At 41.4% G+C, this 27927-nt stretch overlaps 1 protein-coding gene across 5 annotated transcripts in view; it reads left to right on the top strand.

The window, feature by feature from the left end:
* The window catches only part of LOC123748645 (uncharacterized), a 136389-nt gene that overhangs the window by 53867 nt on the left and 54595 nt on the right, over window positions 1–27927 (top strand). For all 5 annotated transcript variants that reach the window (XR_011228135.1, XM_069322951.1, XM_069323014.1 and 2 more), the window contains exons 4-5: window positions 22479–22541; window positions 24207–24357. Coding sequence is in view for 4 of the 5 variants with exons in the window: in XM_069322951.1 (XP_069179052.1) it covers window positions 22479–22541; window positions 24207–24357 (214 nt within the window). In the remaining variant the exon portion in view is untranslated. The remainder of the gene's footprint in view (window positions 1–22478; window positions 22542–24206; window positions 24358–27927) is intronic.

The raw sequence follows: 27927 nt of genomic DNA, 5'->3' as shown, positions 1-27927 counted from the left end.
CCAGTCATCAGAAAATAACCGTGTTCTTCATGTTTCATTGTCATTTCATAACTAAAATTATCGGCCAATCATCAGAAAAAGTCATGTTCATCATGTTTTGGCTTTTGCTCAACTAAAAGTAATCATCGGTCAACTAAAAATAGTTAGTTCATCATGTTTCCTTGTCATTTCTTAACTGAAATATCACTTCTCTCATTTAAAATAGTCAGGATTAACCTCATTCAACACCGTTCTTAACTAAAACAACCTTTCGCTTAGCTAAAAATTGTCAAAGGAAACTTCTTTCAGCACTGTTCATAACTAACTTTATCCATCGTCAAGTAAGAAAATATAGTCAAAGATATCTTTCATCGCTGTTCTTAACTGACATTATACTTTGGGGAGCACAAAAAATAGTCTCCCTCGTCATGTTTTGTCTTTTTCCTCAACTAAAAGAGTCAAATGTAACTTTTTCAACACTTTCATAACTAAAATTATATGTCGCTAAGTAAGAAAAAATAGTCAAATGTAACTTTTTCAGCACTTTCGTAAAAATTATATGTCGTTAAGTAAGAAAAATAGTCAAAGGTGCTCTCCGTAACACCAAAGTTACTCTTCGAGATAACAAAAAGACACTCTCAAACACTCAAAAATTTACTCGCATCCTCAAAGTTATTCTCAGAGTCATCAAAAAGTTAATCTCAGTCATCAAAATGCTATTCTCCAAGTAGCCTTTCATTCATCAGAGAACTTTCTAAGACATCTTCGTTCATTAAAGTTAATCTCAGAGGCATAAAAGTTTTTCTCGGAGCTATCAAAAGTTAATCTCTAAAACAACAAAAGTTAATCTCTGTCATCAAAGTTGATCTGCAAGATATCTTCGAGTCATCAAAGTTACTTTTCATTACATCAAAGACGCATTCAAATACTACCCATGTTCTCAGAAGTCATTCTCAAAGTTATTCAAAGAGCTAACAAAAGTTATTCTCAGAGTCACCTTCGTTCTTCAGAGAAACTTTCCAAAACATCTTTGTTCATCAAAGTTATTCTCAGAGTTAACAAAGGTAATCTCTAACTCACTCTCAGTCATCAAAGTTAATCCAAGAGACGTCAAAGTTAATCCAAGACATCATCTTTCATCAAAGATATTCTCTCTAAGCCATCAATGTTCTTCTCTAAGACATAAAAGTTATTCTCTATGTCAACAAAAGTTATTCTCTGAGCTAACAAAATACTACTCATGTTCTCAAAGACATTCTCCAATTCATCAATGTTGTTTCAAAGACATCAAAGTTAATCTCAGAATTATCCAAAGACATTCTCAAAGTCATCTAAAGTTATTCTCTAAGCCCTCAAAGTTATTCCCAGAGTCATCAAAAAGTTATTCTTCAAAACATAAAATTTGCTCTGTAAGATATCTTCGTTCATCAAACTTATTCTCAGAGATATCTAAAGTTATTCTCAGAACAATCAAAAGTTATTCTAAGACAACAAAGTCTTTCTCAGAGTCATCAAAGTTATTCTCAGAGTCACCTTTGTTATTCAAAGAAGCCTTCTGAGACATCCTCGTTCAACAAAAACTGTCCTCAGAGCCATCAAAAAGTTAAATACAGTCGTCAAAGTTATTCTCTAAGTATCTTTTCGTTCATCAGAGAAGCTTTCTAAGACATCTTTGTTCATCCAAGTTGTTCTCTAAGACATCAATCTTGTTCTCTAAGACATCAAAGATGTTCTCTAAATCATAAAAGTTAATCTCTAAGTTACCTTCGTTCATCAGAGAAACTTTCCAAAACATCTTCGTTCATCAAACTTGTTTTCAAAGTCATCAAATGTTATTCTCGAAGTCATCAAAGATATTTTCAGAGACATCTAAAGTTAATTTCTATGTTATAAAAGTTATTCTCAGAGACATCTAAAGTTAATCTTGGTCATCAAAGTTGTTCTCTAAACATCAATGTTGTTCTCCAAGACATCAAAGATGTTCTCAAAATCATAAAAGTTATTCCCAGAGCTATCAAAGTGATCTTTAATTCATCTTCGTTCTCCAAAAAGTTATTCTCTAAGACACCTTCGTTCATCAAAGAAACTCTCCTTCTTCCATCATGTTATTCTTTAAGACATCTTCAGTCATAAAATTTTCTCTCCAAAATGTAACTAGTTCAGCTTTTCATACCAAACCTGCATTTCTGTTAAAATATATTTTCGCAGACACTTTACCCTAAAACTGTTCTCTGAACTATCCTAACTTAACTTACCTTACCTTACCTATCTTACCTAACTTTACCTATGTTACCTTACCTTACCTACCTTTTCCTAACTTATCCTGCTTAACCTATCTTACCTAACTTAACTTTCATAACCTAACTTTACCTATCCTAACATAACTTACCTTACCTTCCCTATCTTACCTAACTTTACCTATCCTAACATAACTTACCTTACCTTCCCTAACTTAACCTAACTTTACCTATCCTAACCTAACTTACCTTTCATAACCTAACTTTACCTATTCTAACATAACTTACCTTACCTTCCCTAACTTAACCTAACTTTACCTATCCTAACTTAACTTACCTAACTTATTCTGCTTACCATAACTTACCTTACCTTCCCTATCTTACCTAACTTTACCTATCCTATCCTAACCTAACTTGTCTTACCTAACTTAATCTTACTTTCCCAAACTGATGTATCCTAACTTATCTAGACCAAACATGACATGCTCTAACTTACATAAGTATTCCTTCTTGTCTTTTGTGTTTCGTCAATCATTGTCTCATATTCATTTACTCATTTCATTAGTTAATTTCTCAAATGGTCACTTATGCATTTCAAGTGCTATTTGTTAGAGATTGGATATTTAAGCATTTCAAAGGATTTTTGTTATATATGGGAACTTACTCATTTCAAGGGATAATTTCTCAAATGGACGTTTTTGCATTTCAAGTGTTATTTGTTTAAGATTGGATATTTAATCATTTCAAAGGTTTTTCTTATATATGGGAACTTACTCGTTTCAAGGGCCAATTTCTCAAATGGTCATTTTTGCAGATCAAGGGTTATTTGTTAAAGTTCATCAAGTTGCTCATAAGTTGTATTTAGTAGGTTCTATCTTATGTTCTTATTCCCCAACCCCTTAACCTAACCTCTTGTAATCTTAATGTATTTAGTAGGTTCTATCTTATGTTCTTATTCCCCAACCCTTTAACCTAGCCTTTCAGATGTAGTTTGTTGAATATATTATCCTTTTCCTAACCTTTTTACCCAAACCTTCTTTCCTTCTTTACTTTGTTTTCACATATAAGTTCATTCTTTATCATAGTAATAATAAAAATTACAATAGTAAAGAATCAGATCTACTAAGACTTGAAATTGAGAAACAAGAGCTCAAGGGAGTGAGAGCATGAAAGAAGAGCAAGGAGTAAGAGAGAGGGGGCGGAAGAAAATGGGACCAAAGAAGAGAGAATGAGAGAGAGTGTGGGCATGGGAGCACTAAGACTTGAATTGAGAAAAAGAAAAACTAAGTGAATGAGAATGAGGGTGTGAGAATGGGAGCAATAAGACTTGAATTTGAGAAACAAGAGAGCATTTGAGCAAATGAGGGAGAGAGAGGGGGAGGAAGAGAGATAGAAAAGGAGGGTTAGAAGGAGTAGGAGAATCAAAGTAAAGAAGGTTAAGTGGGATGGTGGGTTTGGGTAAAAATATACAAAAAGGAGAAACAAAACTACATCTGAAAGGTTAGGTTAAAGGGTTGGGGAATAAGAACATAAGATAGAACCTACTAAATACATTAAGATTACAAGAGGTTAGGTTAAGGGGTTGGGGAATAAGAACATAAGATAGAACCTACTAAATACAACTTATGAGCAACTTGATGAACTTTAACAAATAACCCTTGATCTGCAAAAATGACCATTTGAGAAATTGGCCCTTGAAACGAGTAAGTTCCCATATATAAGAAAAACCTTTGAAATGATTAAATATCCAATCTTAAACAAATAACACTTGAAATGCAAAAACGTCCATTTGAGAAATTATCCCTTGAAATGAGTAAGTTCCCATATATAACAAAAATCCTTTGAAATGCTTAAATATCCAATCTCTAACAAATAGCACTTGAAATGCATAAGTGACCATTTGAGAAATTAACTAATGAAATGAGTAAATGAATATGAGACAATGATTGACGAAACACAAAAGACAAGAAGGAATACTTATGTAAGTTAGAGCATGTCATGTTTGGTCTAGATAAGTTAGGATACATCAGTTTGGGAAAGTAAGATTAAGTTAGGTAAGACAAGTTAGGTTAGGATAGGATAGGTAAAGTTAGGTAAGATAGGGAAGGTAAGGTAAGTTATGGTAAGCAGAATAAGTTAGGTAAGTTAAGTTAGGATAGGTAAAGTTAGGTTAAGTTAGGGAAGGTAAGGTAAGTTATGTTAGAATAGGTAAAGTTAGGTTATGAAAGGTAAGTTAGGTTAGGATAGGTAAAGTTAGGTTAAGTTAGGGAAGGTAAGGTAAGTTATGTTAGGATAGGTAAAGTTAGGTAAGATAGGGAAGGTAAGGTAAGTTATGTTAGGATAGGTAAAGTTAGGTTATGAAAGTTAAGTTAGGTAAGATAGGTTAAGCAGGATAAGTTAGGAAAAGGTAGGTAAGGTAAGGTAACATAGGTAAAGTTAGGTAAGATAGGTAAGGTAAGGTAAGTTAAGTTAGGATAGTTCAGAGAACAGTTTTAGGGTAAAGTGTCTGCGAAAATATATTTTAACAGAAATGCAGGTTTGGTATGAAAAGCTGAACTAGTTACATTTTGGAGAGAAAATTTTATGACTGAAGATGTCTTAAAGAATAACATGATGGAAGAAGGAGAGTTTCTTTGATGAACGAAGGTGTCTTAGAGAATAACTTTTTGGAGAACGAAGATGAATTAAAGATCACTTTGATAGCTCTGGGAATAACTTTTATGATTTTGAGAACATCTTTGATGTCTTGGAGAACAACATTGATGTTTAGAGAACAACTTTGATGACCAAGATTAACTTTAGATGTCTCTGAGAATAACTTTTATAACATAGAAATTAACTTTAGATGTCTCTGAAAATATCTTTGATGACTTCGAGAATAACATTTGATGACTTTGAAAACAAGTTTGATGAACGAAGATGTTTTGGAAAGTTTCTCTGATGAACGAAGGTAACTTAGAGATTAACTTTTATGATTTAGAGAACATCTTTGATGTCTTAGAGAACAAGATTGATGTCTTAGAGAACAACTTGGATGAACAAAGATGTCTTAGAAAGCTTCTCTGATGAACGAAAAGATACTTAGAGAATAACTTTGACGACTGTATTTAACTTTTTGATGGCTCTGAGGACAGTTTTTGTTGAACGAGGATGTCTCAGAAGGCTTCTTTGAATAACAAAGGTGACTCTGAGAATAACTTTGATGACTCTGAGAAAGACTTTGTTGTCTTAGAATAACTTTTGATTGTTCTGAGAATAACTTTAGATATCTCTGAGAATAAGTTTGATGAACGAAGATATCTTACAGAGCAAATTTTATGTTTTGAAGAATAACTTTTTGATGACTCTGGGAATAACTTTGAGGGCTTAGAGAATAACTTTAGATGACTTTGAGAATGTCTTTGGATAATTCTGAGATTAACTTTGATGTCTTTGAAACAACATTGATGAATTGGAGAATGTCTTTGAGAACATGAGTAGTATTTTGTTAGCTCAGAGAATAACTTTTGTTGACATAGAGAATAACTTTTATGTCTTAGAGAAGAACATTGATGGCTTAGAGAGAATATCTTTGATGAAAGATGATGTCTTGGATTAACTTTGACGTCTCTTGGATTAACTTTGTTGACTGAGAGTGAGTTAGAGATTACCTTTGTTAACTCTGAGAATAACTTTGATGAACAAAGATGTTTTGGAAAGTTTCTCTGAAGAACGAAGGTGACTCTGAGAATAACTTTTGTTAGCTCTTTGAATAACTTTGAGAATGACTTCTGAGAACATGGGTAGTATTTGAATGCGTCTTTGATGTAATGAAAAGTAACTTTGATGACTCGAAGATATCTTGCAGATCAACTTTGATGACAGAGATTAACTTTTGTTGTTTTAGAGATTAACTTTTGATAGCTCCGAGAAAAACTTTTATGCCTCTGAGATTAACTTTAATGAACGAAGATGTCTTAGAAAGTTCTCTGATGAATGAAAGGCTACTTGGAGAATAGCATTTTGATGACTGAGATTAACTTTTTGATGACTCTGAGAATAACTTTGAGGATGCGAGTAAATTTTTGAGTGTTTGAGAGCGTCTTTTTGTTATCTCGAAGAGTAACTTTGGTGTTACGGAGAGCACCTTTGACTATTTTTCTTACTTAACGACATATAATTTTTACGAAAGTGCTGAAAAAGTTACATTTGACTATTTTTTCTTACTTAGCGACATATAATTTTAGTTATGAAAGTGTTGAAAAAGTTACATTTGACTCTTTTAGTTGAGGAAAAAGACAAAACATGACGAGGGAGACTATTTTTTGTGCTCCCCAAAGTATAATGTCAGTTAAGAACAGCGATGAAAGATATCTTTGACTATATTTTCTTACTTGACGATGGATAAAGTTAGTTATGAACAGTGCTGAAAGAAGTTTCCTTTGACAATTTTTAGCTAAGCGAAAGGTTGTTTTAGTTAAGAACGGTGTTGAATGAGGTTAATCCTGACTATTTTAAATGAGAGAAGTGATATTTCAGTTAAGAAATGACAAGGAAACATGATGAACTAACTATTTTTAGTTGACCGATGATTACTTTTAGTTGAGCAAAAGCCAAAACATGATGAACATGACTTTTTCTGATGATTGGCCGATAATTTTAGTTATGAAATGACAATGAAACATGAAGAACACGGTTATTTTCTGATGACTGGGGAATAAGTTTAGTTAAGAACAGTGCTGGAAAGATTCCTTTGACAATTTTTCTTACTTAGCGACATATAATTTTAGTTACGAAAGTGTTGAAAAAGTTACATTTGACTATTTTTTAGTGCTCCACAAAGTATAAATGTCAGTTAAGAACGACGATGATAGATATGTTTGACTATATTTTCTTTCTTGACGAAAACATAATGGCTGTTACGAAATGATGAATATGACTTTTTCTGTTGATTGATGGATAATTTTAGTTATGAAATGACAATGAAACAAGAAGAACACGGTTATTTTCTGATGACTAGGGAATAAGTTTAGTTATGAACAGTGTTGGAAAGATTCCTTTGACAATTTTTAGTTGACTGGATAATAAGTTTAGTTGAGAAATGACGAAAGTGACTATGTTTTAGTTGATTGGCGAAAGATTTTTTTTTAGTTAAGGAACGTTAAATAACATGTAAGGGGAAACCCCAGAGAACATATGGGGAACATGGTAAAGAACACATGTAAGAAAAGTTGATGAATACAGTGAACATGCTGGGAATATGAACTTACAGAGAACATGAAAACATGATAAGGAGAATAGGGAATACAAAGAATGAACAATGGACTTGTGAAGAACATGGAGAATATGACAAAGAATGTAGAAAACATGTAAGTGAAGGTGAAAAAACGAAGTGATCTTGTGAGGAACATGAACTTGTAGAGGAACATGAATATTGCAAAGAACACAAAATATGGAAGTTAGCATGAATATTGAGTATAAAAGTTGTAAAGAGAACATGTGATGAACATGAAAACATAGAAAATATGACTAGAATTTGTAGAGAAAGTAATGAGACTAAGAGAAAGATTACAGAAAAAAATGGAGATACTTGTGAAAATATGAACTGAATGGGACTGTGAACATTTGAAGAACATGGAGTGAACACGGATGAGAATACGAAGAACACAGTGAATATAGAGAAAATATGCAAATACAGGGGGACAAGAGCTGGAGCTCTGTAACTGACTTGATCTTATTTACTACGTCTGAAATATAACTGTTTAAAATTTCAGGGGGATTGGACTGCTAGTAGCGAAATGTGGTCTCTGCCAAATTTGGGTCTTTAATTGGACTCTGATTAATTTCGATCATGAACTGGACTCTGAATATTTGGCACAAAGTAGACTCTGGCGAATTTTGCTAGAAAACTGGACTCTGATGAATTTCGATCAAGAACTGGACTCTGTCACATTTTCACAGATTACAGGACACTGATGAAATTTGCTCTCAAAGTAGGCTCTGGCGAATTTCTGTTGATAATTGGACTCTGATGAAATATGAGCTAAAACTGTCTCTGACTAATTTTGCTCACAAAGTAGTCTCTGTTCATTTTTAGGTATAAAATGGGTTCTGACGAATTTCTGTCTATAACTGGGCTCTGTTCAATTTTGGTCTTTACAGGTGAAATAGCTGTAAATGGATATAAAACTAAATGTTATGGCTAAGTTGTCTGTTTTCCTTAACAAAACATCTAAGACAATATTCTCTGAAAATGGTCCTTTTACAAATGTGTGATTGAAAACGGGCAAAGGTTGTCCATAGAGTTTACCTGAAAACCCTGGCTCACACGCGAGATATTGGAACCTCAAAACCCTGGCTCACACCGACGATATTGGAACCTGCAAACCATGGCTCACACAGACGATATTCTAAATTTACCTGAAAAACCCTGGCTCACAGACACGATATTTCCCAGAAACAAAATATTGCCTGAAAAACCCTAAGCCACACAGACGATATTTCCCAGAAACAAAATATCGCCTGAAAAACCCTAAGCCACACAGACGATATTTCCCAGAAACAAAATATCGCCTGAAAAACCCTAAGCCACACAGACGATATTTCCCAGAAACAAAATATCGCCTGAAAACCCCTAAGCCGTACAGACGATATTTTCCCCCCCAAAAAAAATATCGTCTGTGCGTCTTCCACCCTACTACTCTACACCAGGGTCACTACACCAGGGTCACTACACCAGGAACACTACACCAGGAACACTACACCAGGAACACTACACCAGGGTCACTACACCAGGGACACTACACCAGGGACACTACACCAGGGTCACTACACCAGGAACACTACACCAGGAACACTACACCAGGAACACTACACCAGGAACACTACACCAGGGTCACTACACCAGGAACACTACACTAGGATCACTACACCAGGGTCACTACACCAGGAACACTACACCAGGGGCACTACACCAGGGTCACTACACCAGGAACACTACACCAGGAACACTACACCAGGAACACTACACCAGGAACACTACACCAGGGACACTACACCAGGGACACTACACCAGGGTCACTACACCAGGGACACTACACCAGGAACACTACACCAGGAACACTACACCAGGAACACTACACCAGGGTCACTACACCAGGAACACTACACCAGGAACACTACACCAGGAACACTACACCAGGGGCACTACACCAGGAACACTACACCAGGGTCACTACACCAGGAACACTACACCAGGAACACTACACCAGGAACACTACACCAGGAACACTACACCAGGGTCACTACACCAGGAACACTACACCAGGGTCACTACACCAGGAACACTACACCAGGGTCACTACACCAGGGACACTACACCAGGGTCACTACACCAGGGTCACTACACCAGGAACACTACACCAGGAACACTACACCAGGAACACTACACCAGGGGCACTACACCAGGAACACTACACCAGGGACACTACACCAGGAACACTACACCAGGAACACTACACCAGGGGCACTACACCAGGGTCACTACACCAGGAACACTACACCAGGAACACTACACCAGGAACACTACACCAGAGACACTACACCAGGAACACTACACCAGGAACACTACACCAGGGTCACTACACCAGGAACACTACACCAGGAACACTACACCAGGGTCACTACACCATCAACACTACACCAGGGTCACTACACCAGGAACACTACACCAGGGACACTACACCAGAGACACTACACCAGAGACACTACACCAGGGTCACTACACCAGGAACACTACACCAGGAACACTACACCAGGAACACTACACCAGGAACACTACACCAGGGACACTACACCAGGAACACTACACCAGGGTCACTACACCAGAGACACTACACCAGGAACACTACACCAGGAACACTACACCAGGAACACTACACCAGGAACACTACACCAGGGTCACTACACCAGGGTCACTACACCAGGAACACTACACCAGGAACACTACACCAGGAACACTACACCAGGGTCACTACACCAGGAACACTACACCAGGAACACTACACCAGGAACACTACACCAGGGGCACTACACCAGGGTCACTACACCAGGAACACTACACCAGGAACACTACACCAGGAACACTACACCAGGGTCACTACACCAGAGACACTACACCAGGAACACTACACCAGGAACACTACACCAGGAACACTACACCAGGAACACTACACCAGGGTCACTACACCAGGAACACTACTCCACGAACACTACACCAGGATCACTACACCAGGGACACTACACCAGGGTCACTACACCAGGGGCACTACACCAGGGGCACTACACCAGGGACACTACACCAGGAACACTACACCAGGAACACTACACCAGGAACACTACACCAGGAACACTACTCCACGAACACTACACCAGGAACACTACACCAGGATCACTACACCAGGAACACTACACCAGGAACACTACACCAGGGTCACTACACTAGGGTCACTACACCAGGAACAGTACACCAGGATCACTACACCAGGAACACTACACCAGGAACACTACACCAGGGTCACTACACCAGTAACACTACACCAGTAACACTACACCAGGAACACTACACCAGGAACACTACACCAGGGTCACTACACCAGGGTCACTACACCAGGATCACTACACCAGGATCACTACACCAGGGTCACTACACCAGGGTCACTACACCAGGAACACTACACCAGGAACACTACACCAGGGTCACTACACCAGGAACACTACACCAGGGTCACTACACCAGGAACACTACACCAGGGTCACTACACCAGGGACACTACACCAGGGTCACTACACCAGGGTCACTACACCAGGAACACTACACCAGGAACACTACACCAGGAACACTACACCAGGGGCACTACACCAGGAACACTACACCAGGGACACTACACCAGGAACACTACACCAGGAACACTACACCAGGGGCACTACACCAGGGTCACTACACCAGGAACACTACACCAGGAACACTACACCAGGAACACTACACCAGGAACACTACACCAGGAACACTACACCAGGAACACTACACCAGGGTCACTACACCAGGAACACTACACCAGGAACACTACACCAGGGTCACTACACCATCAACACTACACCAGGGTCACTACACCAGGAACACTACACCAGGGACACTACACCAGAGACACTACACCAGAGACACTACACCAGGGTCACTACACCAGGAACACTACACCAGGAACACTACACCAGGAACACTACACCAGGAACACTACACCAGGAACACTACACCAGGGACACTACACCAGGAACACTACACCAGGGTCACTACACCAGAGACACTACACCAGGAACACTACACCAGGAACACTACACCAGGAACACTACACCAGGAACACTACACCAGGGTCACTACACCAGGGTCACTACACCAGGAACACTACACCAGGAACACTACACCAGGAACACTACACCAGGGGCACTACACCAGGGTCACTACACCAGGAACACTACACCAGGAACACTACACCAGGAACACTACACCAGGGGCACTACACCAGGGTCACTACACCAGGAACACTACACCAGGAACACTACACCAGGAACACTACACCAGGGTCACTACACCAGAGACACTACACCAGGAACACTACACCAGGAACACTACACCAGGAACACTACACCAGGAACACTACACCAGGGTCACTACACCAGGAACACTACACCAGGATCACTACACCAGGAACACTACACCAGGAACACTACACCAGGGTCACTACACCAGGGTCACTACACCAGGAACACTACACCAGGAACACTACACCAGGAACACTACACCAGGAACACTACACCAGGATCACTACACCAGGGACACTACACCAGGGTCACTACACCAGGGGCACTACACCAGGGGCACTACACCAGGGACACTACACCAGGAACACTACACCAGGAACACTACACCAGGAACACTACACCAGGAACACTACTCCACGAACACTACACCAGGAACACTACACCAGGATCACTACACCAGGAACACTACACCAGGAACACTACACCAGGGTCACTACACTAGGGTCACTACACCAGGAACACTACACCAGGATCACTACACCAGGAACACTACACCAGGAACACTACACCAGGGTCACTACACCAGTAACACTACACCAGTAACACTACACCAGGAACACTACACCAGGAACACTACACCAGGGTCACTACACCAGGGTCACTACACCAGGATCACTACACCATGAACACTACACCAGGGTCACTACACCAGGGTCACTACACCAGGAACACTACACCAGGAACACTACACCAGGGTCACTACACCAGGAACACTACACCAGGAACACTACACCAGGAACACTACACCAGGAACACTACACCAGGGTCACTACACCAGGAACACTACACCAGGGTCACTACACCAGGAACACTACACCAGGATCACTACACCAGGGTCACTACACCAGGAACACTACACCAGGAACACTACACCAGGGTCACTACACCAGGGTCACTACACCAGGAACACTACACCAGGAACACTACACCAGGGTCACTACACCAGGAACACTACACCAGGGTCACTACACCAGGGTCACTACACCAGGAACACTACACCAGGAACACTACACCAGGGACACTACACCAGGGTCACTACACCAGGGACACTACACCAGGAACACTACACCAGGAACACTACACCAGGGTCACTTCACCAGGGGCACTACACCAGGAACACTACACCAGGAACACTACACCAGGAACACTACACCAGGGGCACTACACCAGGGACACTACACCAGGAACGCTACACCAGGGTCACTACACCAGGAACACTACACCAGGGTCACTACACTAGGGACACTACACCAGGAACACTACACCAGGGTCACTACACCAGGAACACTACACCAGGAACACTATACCAGGGGCACTACACCAGGAACACTACACCAGGAACACTACACTAGGGACACTACACCAGGAACACTACACCAGGGTCACTACACCAGGGGCACTACACCAGGAACACTACACCAGGAACACTACACCAGAGACACTACACCAGGGGCACTACGCCAGGAACACTACACCAGGAACACTACACCAGGAACACTACACCAGGGTCACTACACCAGGGGCACTACACCAGGAACACTACACCAGGGTCACTACACCAGGAACACTACACCAGGAACACTACACCAGGGTCACTACACCAGGAACACTACACCAGGAACACTACACCAGGGTCACTACACCAGGAACACTACACCAGGGTCACTACACCAGGGACACTACACCAGACACTACACCAGGGGCACTACACCAGGAACACTACACCAGGAACAATACACCAGGGTCACTACATCAGGAACACTACACCAGGAACACTACACCAGGGTCACTACACCAGGGTCACTACACCAGGAACACTACACCAGGAACACTACACCAGGGACACTACACCAGGAACACTACACCAGGAACACTACTCCACGAACACTACACCAGGATCACTACACCAGGAACACTCTACCAGGGACACTACACCAGGGTCACTACACCAGGGGCACTACACCAGGGGCACTACACCAGGGACACTACACCAGGAACACTACACCAGGGACATTACACCAGGAACACTACACCAGGGACACTACACCAGGAACACTACACCAGGGTCACTACACTAGGGTCACTACACCAGGAACACTACACCAGGGACACTACACCAGGGACATTACACCAGGAACACTACACCAGGGTCACTACACCAGGAACACTACACCAGGGACACTACACCAGGGACACTACACCAGGGTCACTACACTAGGGTCACTACACCAGGAACACTACACCAGGAACACTACACCAGGGACACTACACCAGGGTCACTACACCAGGGTCACTACACCAGGAACACTACACCAGGGACACTACACCAGGAACACTACACCAGGAGCACTACACCAGGAACACTACACCAGGGGTCTCTACACCAGTAACACTACACCAGGGTCACTACACCAGGAACACTACACCAGGAACACTACACCAGGAACACTGCACCAGGGTCACTACACCAGGAACACTACACCAGGAACACTACACCAGGGACACTACACCAGGAACACTACACCAGGAACACTACACCAGGGTCACTACACCAGGAACACTACACCAGGGACACTACACCAGGGTCACTACACCAGGGACACTACACCAGGGTCACTACACCAGGGTCACTACACCAGGGACACTACACCAGGGTCACTACACCAGGGACACTACACCAGGGGCACTATAGGAGGGTCCAGTAGCGTAGCTACAGCTGACATCTTTATATGCATGTAGTTTTTGAAAGGGTGAGATCCTACAGAGAAGACGCCCCAGCAGTGTACTACACATATATACACATATCTTTGGAGTCATGGTAGGAGGACTCCCACGTCTAGAGGGTTTAAATAAAATAAATAAATATGTTTATTCAGGAAGGGTACATACATACAAGTAATGTTACATTAATGGATCGATATATAGATAGAGCTAGTACATACAATGCCTAAAGCCACTATTACGCAATGCGTTTCGGGCAGAAGGGACTTTGGGAAGGGAAGGGACGGGACGTTTCTTTGCCTGGGCGAACACAGTCCACAGAAATGTCAATTTTACCCTAGAAGAGGACGACCCCACAATAAATTTCCTGGACACCGCGGTGTACGTGGACGAAACAACCCGACACCTGAACACGAAGGCGTATTACAAACCTACGAACCTTCACACATACTTGAAGTTCGACTCATGCCATCCGCTAGCCCTAAAGAAATCATTACCTTCTCCCTAGGATTACGCCTTAAAAGAATAAACAGCAAGGACGAAACCCTCTACCCCCAGCTAGACGACCAATGGGAGATGTTTAGGCATAGAGGTTACCCGGAGGAAACACAGAACTACGCCCTGAAGAAACTACGCGGGAAGACCAGAGAACAACTTATTTCCCCGGCCCCACGGTTGGAGGATAGAAGATGGATCCTCCCGACTGTTTTTGTGGCGAAATCAAGCAGAAACTCTCACTTATGGACCTAGATGAAGGAGACATACAGTGACCACCCCTCTCGGGAGAATTTCCCGCAAAATCCACCAATGATTGCGTGGAGGCGAGGTAACCCCATCAAGGACCACCTCGTCCGAGCAGGTTTACATCCCGGCACCCACGACCCAACAAGGGAGGAGGACATCCATGCCTTAGGAACCCGTCAAAACCCACCAGCGCAGACCTAACCTGACACTGGAGCCTGCACAACACACCAAGGTAAACGAAGTATGTGGAGCGGTTAGGAAGGACCTACATGCAAACAAATCAGGCAAGAAAAAGAGGGGTGGGCAGACTGCATATTTTTGGATTGCCAGAAAGCCTTTGACACAATACCACACAAGAGGCTAGTGCAAAAACTGGAGATGCAGGCAGGAGTGAAAGGGAAGGTACTCCATTGGATTAGGGAGTACCTAAGCAACAGAAGACAGCGAGTCACTGTGAGAGGAGAGGTCATAGATTGGCGAGGCGTCACCAGTGGAGTCCCGTAGGGGTCAGTCTTTGGACCTATACTGTTTCTGATGTATGTAAATGATCTCCCAGAGGGTATAGAATCGTTCCTCTCATTGTTTGCTGATGATGCAAAAATTATGAGGAGGATTAAGACATAGGAAGATAGTATGAGGCTTCAAGATGACCGAGACAAACTGAATGAAGGGTCCAACAAATGGCAACTAAAGTTCAACTCGAGTAAATGTAAGGTAATGAATCTAGGCGGTGGAAACAGGAGGCCAAACACAGGATACCGAATGGGAAATGAAGTCCTCAATGAAACAGACAGAGAGAAAGATCTTGGAGTTGATATCACACCAAACCTGGCTCCTGAAGCCCACATAAAAAGAATAACATCTGCGGCGTATGCAAGGCTGGCTAACATCAGAACTACCTTCAGGAACCTGTGTAAGGAATCATTCAGAACCTTGTATACCACATATGTAAGACCAATCCTGGAGTATGCGGCCCCAGCATGGAGCCCATACCTTGTTAAGCACAAGACGAAGCTGGAAAAAGTTCCGAGTGATTCCACTAGGCTAGTCCCAGAACTAAGAAGCATGAGCTACGAGGAAAGGCTGCGTGAAATGCATCTCACGACACTGGAAGACAAAGGAGTAAGGGGAGACATGATCATTACCTACAAAATTCTCAGAAGAATTGACAGGGTAGATAAAGATAAACTGTTTAACACTGTTGGTACGCGAACAAGGGGACACAGGTGGAAAATGAGTACCCAAATGAGCCACAGGGACGTTAGAAAGAACTTTTTTCAGTGTCAGAGTAGTTAATAGGAGGAATGCATTAGGCAGTGATGTGGTGGAGACTGACTCCATACACAGTTTCAAATGTAGAAATGATAGAGTCCAGTTGGCTCAGGAATCTGTACACCGGTTGATTGACAGTTGAGAGGCGGGACCAAAGAGCCGAAACTCAACCCCCGCAAGCACAACTAGGTGAGTATACATGAAGTGGTAATGTATGCCGTTAATTTCATTCATAACTTGTCAATAATTGAAATCGCAATAAATTATAGTTTATAAATGAAGAGTTAACAAAGGTGTGTGCGTCCAGTGTTTTATTTCCTGTATGTTGCTTCACACACTTAGTGTCCTTGACTTGTATACCATGCAAGGTGATGGAGAAGATCGTGAGAAAAAACCTGGTAACACATCTGGAAAGAAGGGACTTCGTGACAAATCCTCAACATGGGTTCAGGAAGGGTAAATCTTGCCTGACTGGCTTAATAGAATTCTACGATCAGGTGACAAAGATTAAGCAAGAAAGAGAGGGCTGGGCGGACTGCATTTTCTTGGATTGTCGAAAAGCCTTTGACACAGTACCGCATAAGAGGCTGGTACATAAGCTGGAGAGACAGGCAGGTGTAGCTGGTAAGGTGCTCCAGTGGATAAGGGAGTATCTAAGCAATAGGAAGCAGAGAGTTACGGTGAGGGGTGAGACCTCCGATTGGCGTGAAGTCACCAGTGGAGTCCCACAGGGCTCTGTACTCGATCCTATCTTGTTTCTGATATATGTAAATGATCTCCCGGAGGGTATAGATTCATTTCTCTCAATGTTTGCGGACGATTCCAAAATTATGAGAAGGATTAAGACAGAAGAGGACTGTTTGAGGCTTCAAGAAGACCTAGACAAGCTGAAGGAATGGTCGAACAAATGGTTGTTAGAGTTTAACCCAACCAAATGTAATGTAATGAAGATAGGTGTGGGGAGCAGGAGGCCAAATACAAGGTATCATCTGGGAGAGGAAATTCTTCAGGAGTCAGAGAAGGAAAAAGACTTGGGAGTTGATATCACGCCAGACCTGTCTCCTGCAGCCCATATCAAGAGGATAACATCAGTGGCATATGCCAGGCTGGCCAACATACGAACGGCATTCAGAAACTTGTGTAAAGAATCATTCAGAACTTTGTATACCACATATGTCAGGCCAATCCTGGAGTATGCAGCCCCAGCATGGAGTCCTTATCTAGTCAAGGATAAGACTAAACTGGAAAAGGTTCAAAGGTTTGCCACCAGAATAGTACCCGAGCTGAGAGGTATGAGCTACGAGGAGAGACTACGGGAATTAAACCTCACTTCGCTGGAAGACAGAAGAGTTAGGGGGGACATGATCACCACATTCAAGATTCTCAAGGGAATTGACAGGATAGATAAAGACAGGCTGTTTAACACAAGGTGCACACGCACTAGGGGACACAGGTGGAAACTGAGTGCCCAAATGAGCCACAGAGATATTAGAAAGAACTTTTTTAGTGTCAGAGTGGTTGACAAATGGAATGCATTAGGCAGTGATGTGGTGGAGGCTGACTCCATACACAGTTTCAAGTGTAGATATGATAGAGCCCCAGTAGGCTCAGGAATCTGTACACCAGTTGATTGACGGTTGAGAGGCGGGACCAAAGAGCCAGAGCTCAACCCCCGCAAACATAACTAGGTGAGTACACAAGTTGCTTCACACACATGTTGCTTCACATACATGTTGCTTCACACACACATGTTGCTTCACACACACATGTTGCTTCACACACACATGTTGCTTCACACACATGTTGCGTCACATACATGTTTTTTCTCACACGTTGCTTCACAATGTTGCTTCACATACATGTTGCTTCACACACACATGTTGCTTCACACACACACCTGTAGCTTCACACACACCTGTTGCTTCACACACACACCTGTTGCTTCACACACACACCTGTTGCTTCACACACACACCTGTTGCTTCACACACACACCTGTTGCTTCACACACACACCTGTTGCTTCACACACACATGTTGCTTCACACACACATGTTGCTTCACACACACACCTGTTGCTTCACACACACATGTTGCTTCACACACACATGTTGCTTCACACACACATGTTGCTTCACACACCTGTTGCTTCACTCACATGTTGCTTAACAGACATGTCGCTTCACACACATGTTGCTTCACATATACATGTTGCTTCACACACATGTTGCTTCACACACACATGTTGCTTCACACACACATGTTGCTTCACACAAACGTTGCCTCACACACATGTTGCTTCACACACTTGTTGTTTCACACACATGTTGTTTCTCACACATGTTGCTTTACACACCTGTTGCTTCACTCACCTGTTGCTTCACTCACCTGTTGCTTTACACACCTGTTGCTCCACACACGTTACTTCACACACCTGTTGTGGGGAAATCTGGCTCCAGTATAATAATAATAAAATGTATAATTTTAAGAATGCAAAATAATGATTAATTCTAAGATAGCTCGAAGGACCAGAATGAGTAATGAAATGAGAAAATCAGTGGCTTATAGATCTATGATTATATGTGAATAAATTCTATTAAGCAATGACTGTAAATTAGATAATTCTAGAGCCAGCCTCCCATGACACATTTTGGCGGGTATTCTATGAGATTAATCTATGTGTAACATATATTATGCAATAATAATAATATGTATAATATGCACACACATAGACAATGAGTAAATTATGTAATGCAAGAAATACTACTGCAATGTGAAAATTAATAATGCATAAAAGGCAGTATCAGATATATATATACACACACACATATATATATATATATATATATATATATATATATATATATATATATATATATATATATATATATATATATATATATATATATATATTTTGGTAGCAGTCTTTCCTGTAGACATATATTATTAAATATGACCGAAAAAGTAAGATTAATAATTCTAACACGAATTTTCTCAATCTTTCGTACATTTCTTTTCACTGTTGGAGGTAAATCAAAAATCAATTCTCCAAAATTCATTTTTATTTCTAGTCTGACGCGACACGAGCGCGTTTCGTAAAACTTATTACATTTTCAAAGACTTTAGTTTACAAATACACAACTGAATAGAACTTACGCATCTCCGATTTTATACCTACATTTGAGTGAGGTGGATGGGGTGAGGTGGCATTAATTTCATCAACACAAGACAGAACAAGAGGTGGCATTAATAGGGTATTAATTTCATCAACACAAGACAGAACACGAAACAATGGGTATTGAATAGAAGTGTTTGTAGAAAGCCTATTGGTCCATATTTCTTGATGCTTCTATATTGGAGCTTCTTCGAAGAACTCTGTAGGGTAAGGCAGGTCCTAGTCAACAACGGCTTCTCCAATGGTTTCGTCGAAGACATCATAAGAAGGAAAGTGAAACGCCATGCAACCTCTGAAGAGACAACTAACACAACACCTATATCCCCTATTAGACTATTTTACAGGAACTTCTTTTCCACAGCTCATAAAACGGAGGAAAGGGTCCTGAAAGATATTGTTAATAGAAACGTTATCCCTACAGACAAAAATCAGAGGATACAACTGACGATTTACTATAAAACCAGAAAAACGGCCAGCCTACTCATGAGAAACTCTCCAGACACAAAACAGAACGCTTTAAAAGAGACTAACGTCGTCTATGCCTTCAAATGCCCTCTTGGGGACTGTAAGCTCCAAAAAACCCAGTATATAGGCAAGACAACAACATCTCTTTCTAGGCGTTTAACGATGCATAAGCAACAGGGCTCCATTAAGGAACATATAATCTCTTCCCACAACCAAACCATCGCCAGAGAAATCCTAGTAAACAACACAGAAATCATCGATAGATACAGCGATAGCAGGCGGCTTGACGTTTGCGAGGCACTACACATCAAGAAGTCAACACCAGCAATCAACAGCCAATTAATGCACAACTATATTCTACCCACCTCAAGACTCCGCTCCAATATAGAAGCATCAAGAAATATGGACCTATAGGCTTTCTACAAACAATTCTATTCAATACCCATTGTTTCGTGTTCTGTCTTGTGTTGATGAATTTAATACCCTATTAATGCCACCTCTTGTTCTGTCTTGTGTTGATTAATGCCACCTCACCCCATCCACCTCACTCAAATGTAGATATAAAATCTGAGATGCGTAAGTTCTATTCAGTTGTGTATTTGTAAACTAAAGTCTTTGAAAATGTAATAAGTTTTACGAAACGCGCTCGTGTCGCGTCAGACTAGAAATAAAAATGAATTTTGGAGAATTGATTTTTGATTTACCTCCAACAGTGAAAAGAAATGTACGAAAGATTGAGAAAATTCGTGTTAGAATTATTAATCTTACTTTTTCGGTCATATTTAATAATATATATATATATATATATATATATATATATATATATATATATATATATATATGTATATATATATATATATATATATATATATATATATATATATATATATATATATATATATATATATATATATATATATATATATATATATATATATATATATATATGGACTCTGAATAATAAGGTACTATCTACAATGAAAACTGATTAAATCTCAGCTGTGACAGAAGGACGTAGATGCAATCCACTGTACGCCAGTCTGGAAACATTTTGAGATAGTGATACTGGGAGCACGTGAGGGTATGGCGGTCACACGCTTCCTCAAGGGTGTTGCACCATGCTGCAATAATGATAATTCCGTAATTTCCACCCCAAACTAGTATTCGCACACACATATAAGGTAATATCTAAATATTTGGAGGGGAAAGAGCTGCACTTACATGGAATTTTTCGTACGCCCGCAGTGTGATGATATGGCTACCTATATTAATCATATTTAAGAGCTCTATAAATATTAATAAAAGCTAAAATGCCTGACGAACTGGTGTCCGTGATTCTGGTAAGCTGCGTCCTCAATCTGGCATCTAAGGTTGTTCGGATGCCGTCTGGATGATAAGATTTCTTGGACCGCTTACGGAACACCTTCACGCTCGTTGATTGAAAATGGCGAGAGTCCCCTCTCCTCCTTCCTGAAAGTCGCGCATGCGCAAAAGCTCACCGTGAGGATTCGAGCATAAATTATATTTATTTATTAAAGCTAAATAGGGAAGGAGGCGTTTATGAACACTCTTGATGGTTTAGGTAAATTCTTTATGTGGTGATGTTTTAATTCTCACAGTGCACGTCAGTTAATATAGACTGCACATATAACTTTGTGGTGGAAATAATTTTAGATTATGATGTTATTTACTGGAACAGCGATGAAGCTGGTTACAGGAATTCCAGTAAACTGTTGTATACTAAAAGTAAACCTATTACAAAATAATTATTCCTAATAAAGGAAAGTAAATGGTTACATCTGTGTTAGATCTACAGGTATGTGGAAATTTAGTCTCCCGTGAGTGGCTGACGCAACACTACACAATTCTAAGAGAACTTACATGATGTTCCACAACCTAATACATTAAATTCTACAATACTAAACTACATATTAGTAGTGTTAGTTAATTATTACGCTTAATACAGGAAATACATCCTATTGTATTAAGGATTAGTAAATGAATATTAGATGTGTATGAAACCTAATACAGGAAATACATCCTGTTGTATTAGGGATGAGAATAACTGTTGGAAATTTCCAACACCTGTTGCTTCACACACATGTTGCTTCACACACATGTTACTACACACACCTGTTGCTTCACACACACACGTTGCGTCACACAGGTGTTGCGTCACACAGGTGTTGCGTCACACAGGTGTTGAGAGGTGACGTTACCACAAGAGTAACAAGTACTGTTTGTTTACAGACAGGGAGCTGGGAGACCCCGTCACCAGGGCTGCCAACACTACCTCAAGTGGACCTCAGAGCCGTAAGTCTTCTTTCCTCAAGTTGTTTACCTGAGGGCCACCGTCTATTTAGTGACCACGATGGGGACAGGAAGCTAGCGACTTGTCAAAGGCCCCCCCCCCCTTGAAGCTGTTGCATCTTGCATGAGTTACATCTGACCTTTTAAAGAAGTGGCCGTGATTAATAGCCTCCAACTTGTTAAGTGTGTTCAAAGTTGCTCAGAGATCCACAACACTGAGTTAACAACACTGGTCTGCAGTGTTGTTAGCCCTCTGGCCCCTCACCTGTTGCTTGTGTGAGAGTTGACTTAGTTCTGGGAGGATTTTTGCCACTCTGTTTTGAACTTTCTCAAAAACATATATGTCTTTTTGAAGGTGAGGTCTTTATGAACAAATTATAAAGTGTTGTATAGTGTAGTGTAGTGTAGTGTAGTGAGGTCTTTATCCTTGGATACAGTAGTCCAGTTGAAGGCCCACCAGATATATATATAGTTGAAGTCAAAGTTTCGCTTAACTATTCCAAGGGTTTGGGATTTAATTATTTTTTACTGCGGCTTCAACGTGATGTGCAACTTTCAGTAAATTCCTATATGCAAGGTCTTGCATTTTTCAGTATTAAAAAGCATTTGTCAGTCTTCCGACCATTTGTGGAGTTCAAATAGATTTCTTTGTAAAGTCCCAATATCATTTTCGTTTCTTATTTTACCATTGATATTAGTGACATCATGAAATTTAATTATATAATTTGTAATATTCTCACCTGTGTCAGTGACGAATGTGACAAAAGGGTTGGACCCCAAAATAAACCCCTGTGGAACCCCACTTACCACACTCCTCCAGTCAGATTCGTTTCCATTCCATATTTGTTTTCTATGTTTGACCACTGTTTTTCCCACTCTAATACTTGATCATTTATTACATGTGCTTGTAATATCCTTGACAGTCTTTTCTGTGGTCTCTTATGGAAAGCTTTGTATAAGTCCATGTATACCACGTCTATTGTAAGTCCTTTGTCTGAAGAGGTGGTTACCGTCTCCTATAATATAAGCAGGTGGGAGAGGCAGGATATATGCGTAACAAAACCGTGTTTATCATATATTTTGACCTCTCGATAATGTTTCAAAATCATAATTAACGAGCTGGTTCCTTGGAAGTAACATTATGTAACTGTTGACCTATATATATATATATATATATATATATATATATATATATATATATATATATATATATATATATATATATATATATATATATGTATATATATATATGTATATATATATATGTATATATACATTGGGACCTATACACAATGACATCACAGTAATGGGGTTTATCTACGAGAAAATCTCTGGAGCAGGATGGTGGGATCGAACCCGCGTCCTGCGTCACATCAGATGTGCGCCTACCTGAGCCAAGATGTGCTTGGAATGTCAAACAACTTGAAGTCTATTCAAATCTACTAGGAACTTGGAGTCACGGAGCTAGTGCCCAATCACTTCCTCACACACACCCTGAGGGTCAGGACCTGACCCGAAACTCCTGTAGCTTGGGGGCCACGCAGCAGTGGTCACGGGGGACCCTGACCCGAGACTCCTGTAGCTTGGGGGCCACGCAGCAGTGGTCACGGGGGACCCTGACCCGACATCACAAGTTATGTGTCAAGTAAACCCCATTACCTCCCACAGGGCAGTTGTCGCTCATCTTCCAGGGCGTGTACGCGCCCGACGCGCGCTTCAACGCCTTCGCGGACGGTGTGATGGTCAACATGGTGGCCGAGATGAAGAGGAAGAAGATGGACCCTCTCTACTTCCGGGTCTACGACCGAGGCATTGTTGAGTAAGTCTTACCGATATATATATCTATATAAATAAAGATGTAAATGTTCGTTTGTTCAAAATGGCTAATCTCCGAAAGTTCTTCACCGATTGCTTTGACATTTTCACACAACGTTCCATTCGCATCCGGCCAGATTTGTATATACACACTATATAGATATCACGTCTGTGACGGTAACAAACATGCTTTTTCTGAAAAACTGTGTTTTTTCATGTGTTTTTCATGTGAGGGAAATCTTCGAAACCTCTTTACCGATTGCTTTGAAATTTTGACAGGAAGGGGACAGGAAGCTAGCGACTTGTCAAAGGCCCCCCCCCCCCTTGAAGCTGTTGCATCTTGTATGAGTTATATCTGACCTTTTAAAGAAGTGGCCGTGATTAATAGCCTCCAACTTGTTAAGTGTGTTCAAAGTTGCTCAGAGATCCACAACACTGAGTTAACAACACTGGTCTGCAGTGTTGTTAGCCCTCTGGCCCCGATTGGCCCTCTCGCAATGTACGCAATGTTGCGTAATGTTGAACGCAATGTTGCGTTCGCAATGAACGCAATGTTGCAATTGCAATGTTGCAATGAACGCAATGTTGCGTTCGAATAGGCGCGTGTTTTTATATATCTACTATATACATGCCTTACGTTTGTCAGTAAAAAATGTTTTTTTTTTTTAAGTGCCATTTGTTGGACGTAAGAGAAACATACGCTGTAATCTCCGAAAGTTCTTCACCAATTGCTTTGAAAATTTGACACAACGTTACATTCGAATAGACGCGTCTTTTTTTATACCTACTATATAGATGCCACCCCTGTGACAGGTAAAAACATGCGTTTTTTAAAAACAGCGCCATCTGTTGCACATAATGGCAACATGCACGCTATACTAAATATGTTACGAATTTCATTTCAAAGTTTCCGATTGCATTGATAAATTTTATTTTCATAGATTTCAATTTTTTTTTATTGAATTATTTTGTGTGACATTGGTGTTGGAATTGAGCTGTGTTGTTTACCATACCGTTCATTTTGTAAGTATAAGTATAGATGCCACACCTGTGACTGTTAAAACTATGCTTTTCTTGACAAACAGCGCCATCTGTTGCATGTAAGAACAACACACATGCTCTACTAAATATGTTACAATTCCATTTAAATGTTTCTGATTACATTGATAAATTGAATTTTCATAGATTTTGATTTATTTTAATTTTGATTTAATTATTTTGTGTGAATTGCATTGGAATTGAGCTGTGTTGTTTACCATACAGTTCATTTCGTGAGTATAGTTAATTTTTTATTTTTTATTTTTTATTTTTTTCACTGCAGTCTACACTAAGGAAACGAACATAGGAATGTGCCTAAATGCCAACAGTGACTGCCCAGACAGGTACAAGAGGAGTGTTGTTAACGCATATGTCGACCGTGCTCTCAGCCACAGCTCAGAATGGAAGCAAGTCGACGAAGAACTCTGTAGGGTAAGGCAGGTCCTAGTCAACAACGGCTTCTCCAATGGTTTCGTCGAAGACATCATAAGAAGGAAAGTGAAACGCCATGCAACCTCTGAAGAGACAACTAACACAACACCTATACCCCCTATTAGACTATTTTACAGGAACTTCTTTTCCACAGCTCATAAAACGGAGGAAAGGGTCCTGAAAGATATTGTAATAGAAACGTTATCCCTACAGACAAAAATGAGAGGATACAACTGACGATTTACTATCAAACCAGAAAAACGGCCAGCCTACTCATGAGAAACTCTCCAGACACAAAACAGAACGCTTTAAAAGAGACTAACGTCGTCTATGCCTTCAAATGCCCTCTTGGGGACTGTAAGCTCCAAAAAACCCAGTATATAGGCAAGACAACAACATCTCTTTCTAGGCGTTTAACGATGCATAAGCAACAGGGCTCCATTAAGGAACATATAATCTCTTCCCACAACCAAACCATCGCCAGAGAAATCCTAGTAAACAACACAGAAATTATCGATAGATACAGCGATAGCAGACGGCTTGACGTTTGCGAGGCACTACACATTAAGAAGTCAACACCAGCAATCAACAGCCAATTAATGCACAACTATATTCTACCCACCTCAAGACTCCGCTCCAATATAGAAGCATCAAGAAATATGGACCAATAGGCTTTCTACAATCACTTCCATTCAATACCCTTTGTTTCGTGTTCTGTCTTGTGTTGATGAATTTAATACCCTATTAATACCACCTCACCCCATCCACCTCACTCAAATGTAGATAGAAACAAATCGGAGATGTGTAAGTTCTATTCAGTTGTGTATGTGTAAACTAAAGTCTTTGAAAATGTAATAAGTTTTACGAAACGCGCTCAAGTGTCGCGTCAGACTAGAAATAAAAATAAATTTTGGAGAATTGATTTTTGAATTACCACCAACAGTGAAAAGAAATGTACGAAAGATTGAGAAAATTCGTGTTAGAATTATTAATCTTACTTTTTCGGTCATATTTAATAATCTATGTCTACAGGAAAGACTGCTACCAAAATATACTAATATATATATATATATATATATATATATATATATATATATATATATATATAATATTACGTCCTGAGCATTCTGAGCTGAGGGACGCTCAGGCCTCCCCTGGGAACACAACTCTCAGCCTCGACCCTGGGGCCACAACTCTCACCCTCGACCCTGGGGCCACAACTCTCACCCTCGACCCTGGGGCCACAACTCTCACCCTCGACCCTGGGGCCACAACTCTCACCCTCGACCCTGGGGCCACAACTCTCAGCCTCGACCCTGGGGCCACAACTCTCAGCCTCGACCCTGGGGCCACAACTCTCACCCTCGACCCTGGGGCCACAACTCTCACCCTCGACCCTGGGAACACAACTCTCACCCTCGACCCTGGGGCCACAACTCTCAACCTCGACCCTGGGGCCACAACTCTCACCCTCGACCCTGGGGCCACAACTCTCAGCCTCGACCCTGGGGCCACAACTCTCACCCTCGACCCTGGGAACACAACTCTCACCCTCGACCCTGGGAACACAACTCTCACCCTCGACCCTGGGGCCACAACTCTCACCCTCGACCCTGGGGCCACATCTCTCACCCTCGACCCTGGGGCCACAACTCTCACCCTCGACCCTGGGAACACAACTCTCACCCTCGACCCTGGGGCCACAACTCTCACCCTCGACCCTGGGGCCACAACTCTCAGCCTCGACCCTGGGGCCACAACTCTCAACCTCGACCCTGGGGCCACAACTCTCAGCCTCGACCCTGGGGCCACAACTCTCAGCCTCGACCCTGGGGCCACAACTCTCAGCCTCGACCCTGGGGCCACAACTCTCACCCTCGACCCTGGGGCCACAACTCTCAGCCTCGACCCTGGGGCCACAACTCTCACCCTCGACCCTGGGGCCACAACTCTCAACCTCGACCCTGGGGCCACAACTCTCACCCTCGACCCTGGGGCCACAACTCTCACCCTCGACCCTGGGGCCACAACTCACACCCTCGACCCTGGGGCCACAACTCTCACCCTCGACCCTGGGGCCACATCTCTCACCCTCGACCCTGGG

The sequence above is a fragment of the Procambarus clarkii genome, chromosome 1, assembly GCF_040958095.1.
Source record: "Procambarus clarkii isolate CNS0578487 chromosome 1, FALCON_Pclarkii_2.0, whole genome shotgun sequence".
NCBI classification, from domain to species: Eukaryota; Metazoa; Arthropoda; class Malacostraca; order Decapoda; family Cambaridae; genus Procambarus; species Procambarus clarkii.
This window is presented reverse-complemented; position numbering and strand designations above follow the sequence as displayed.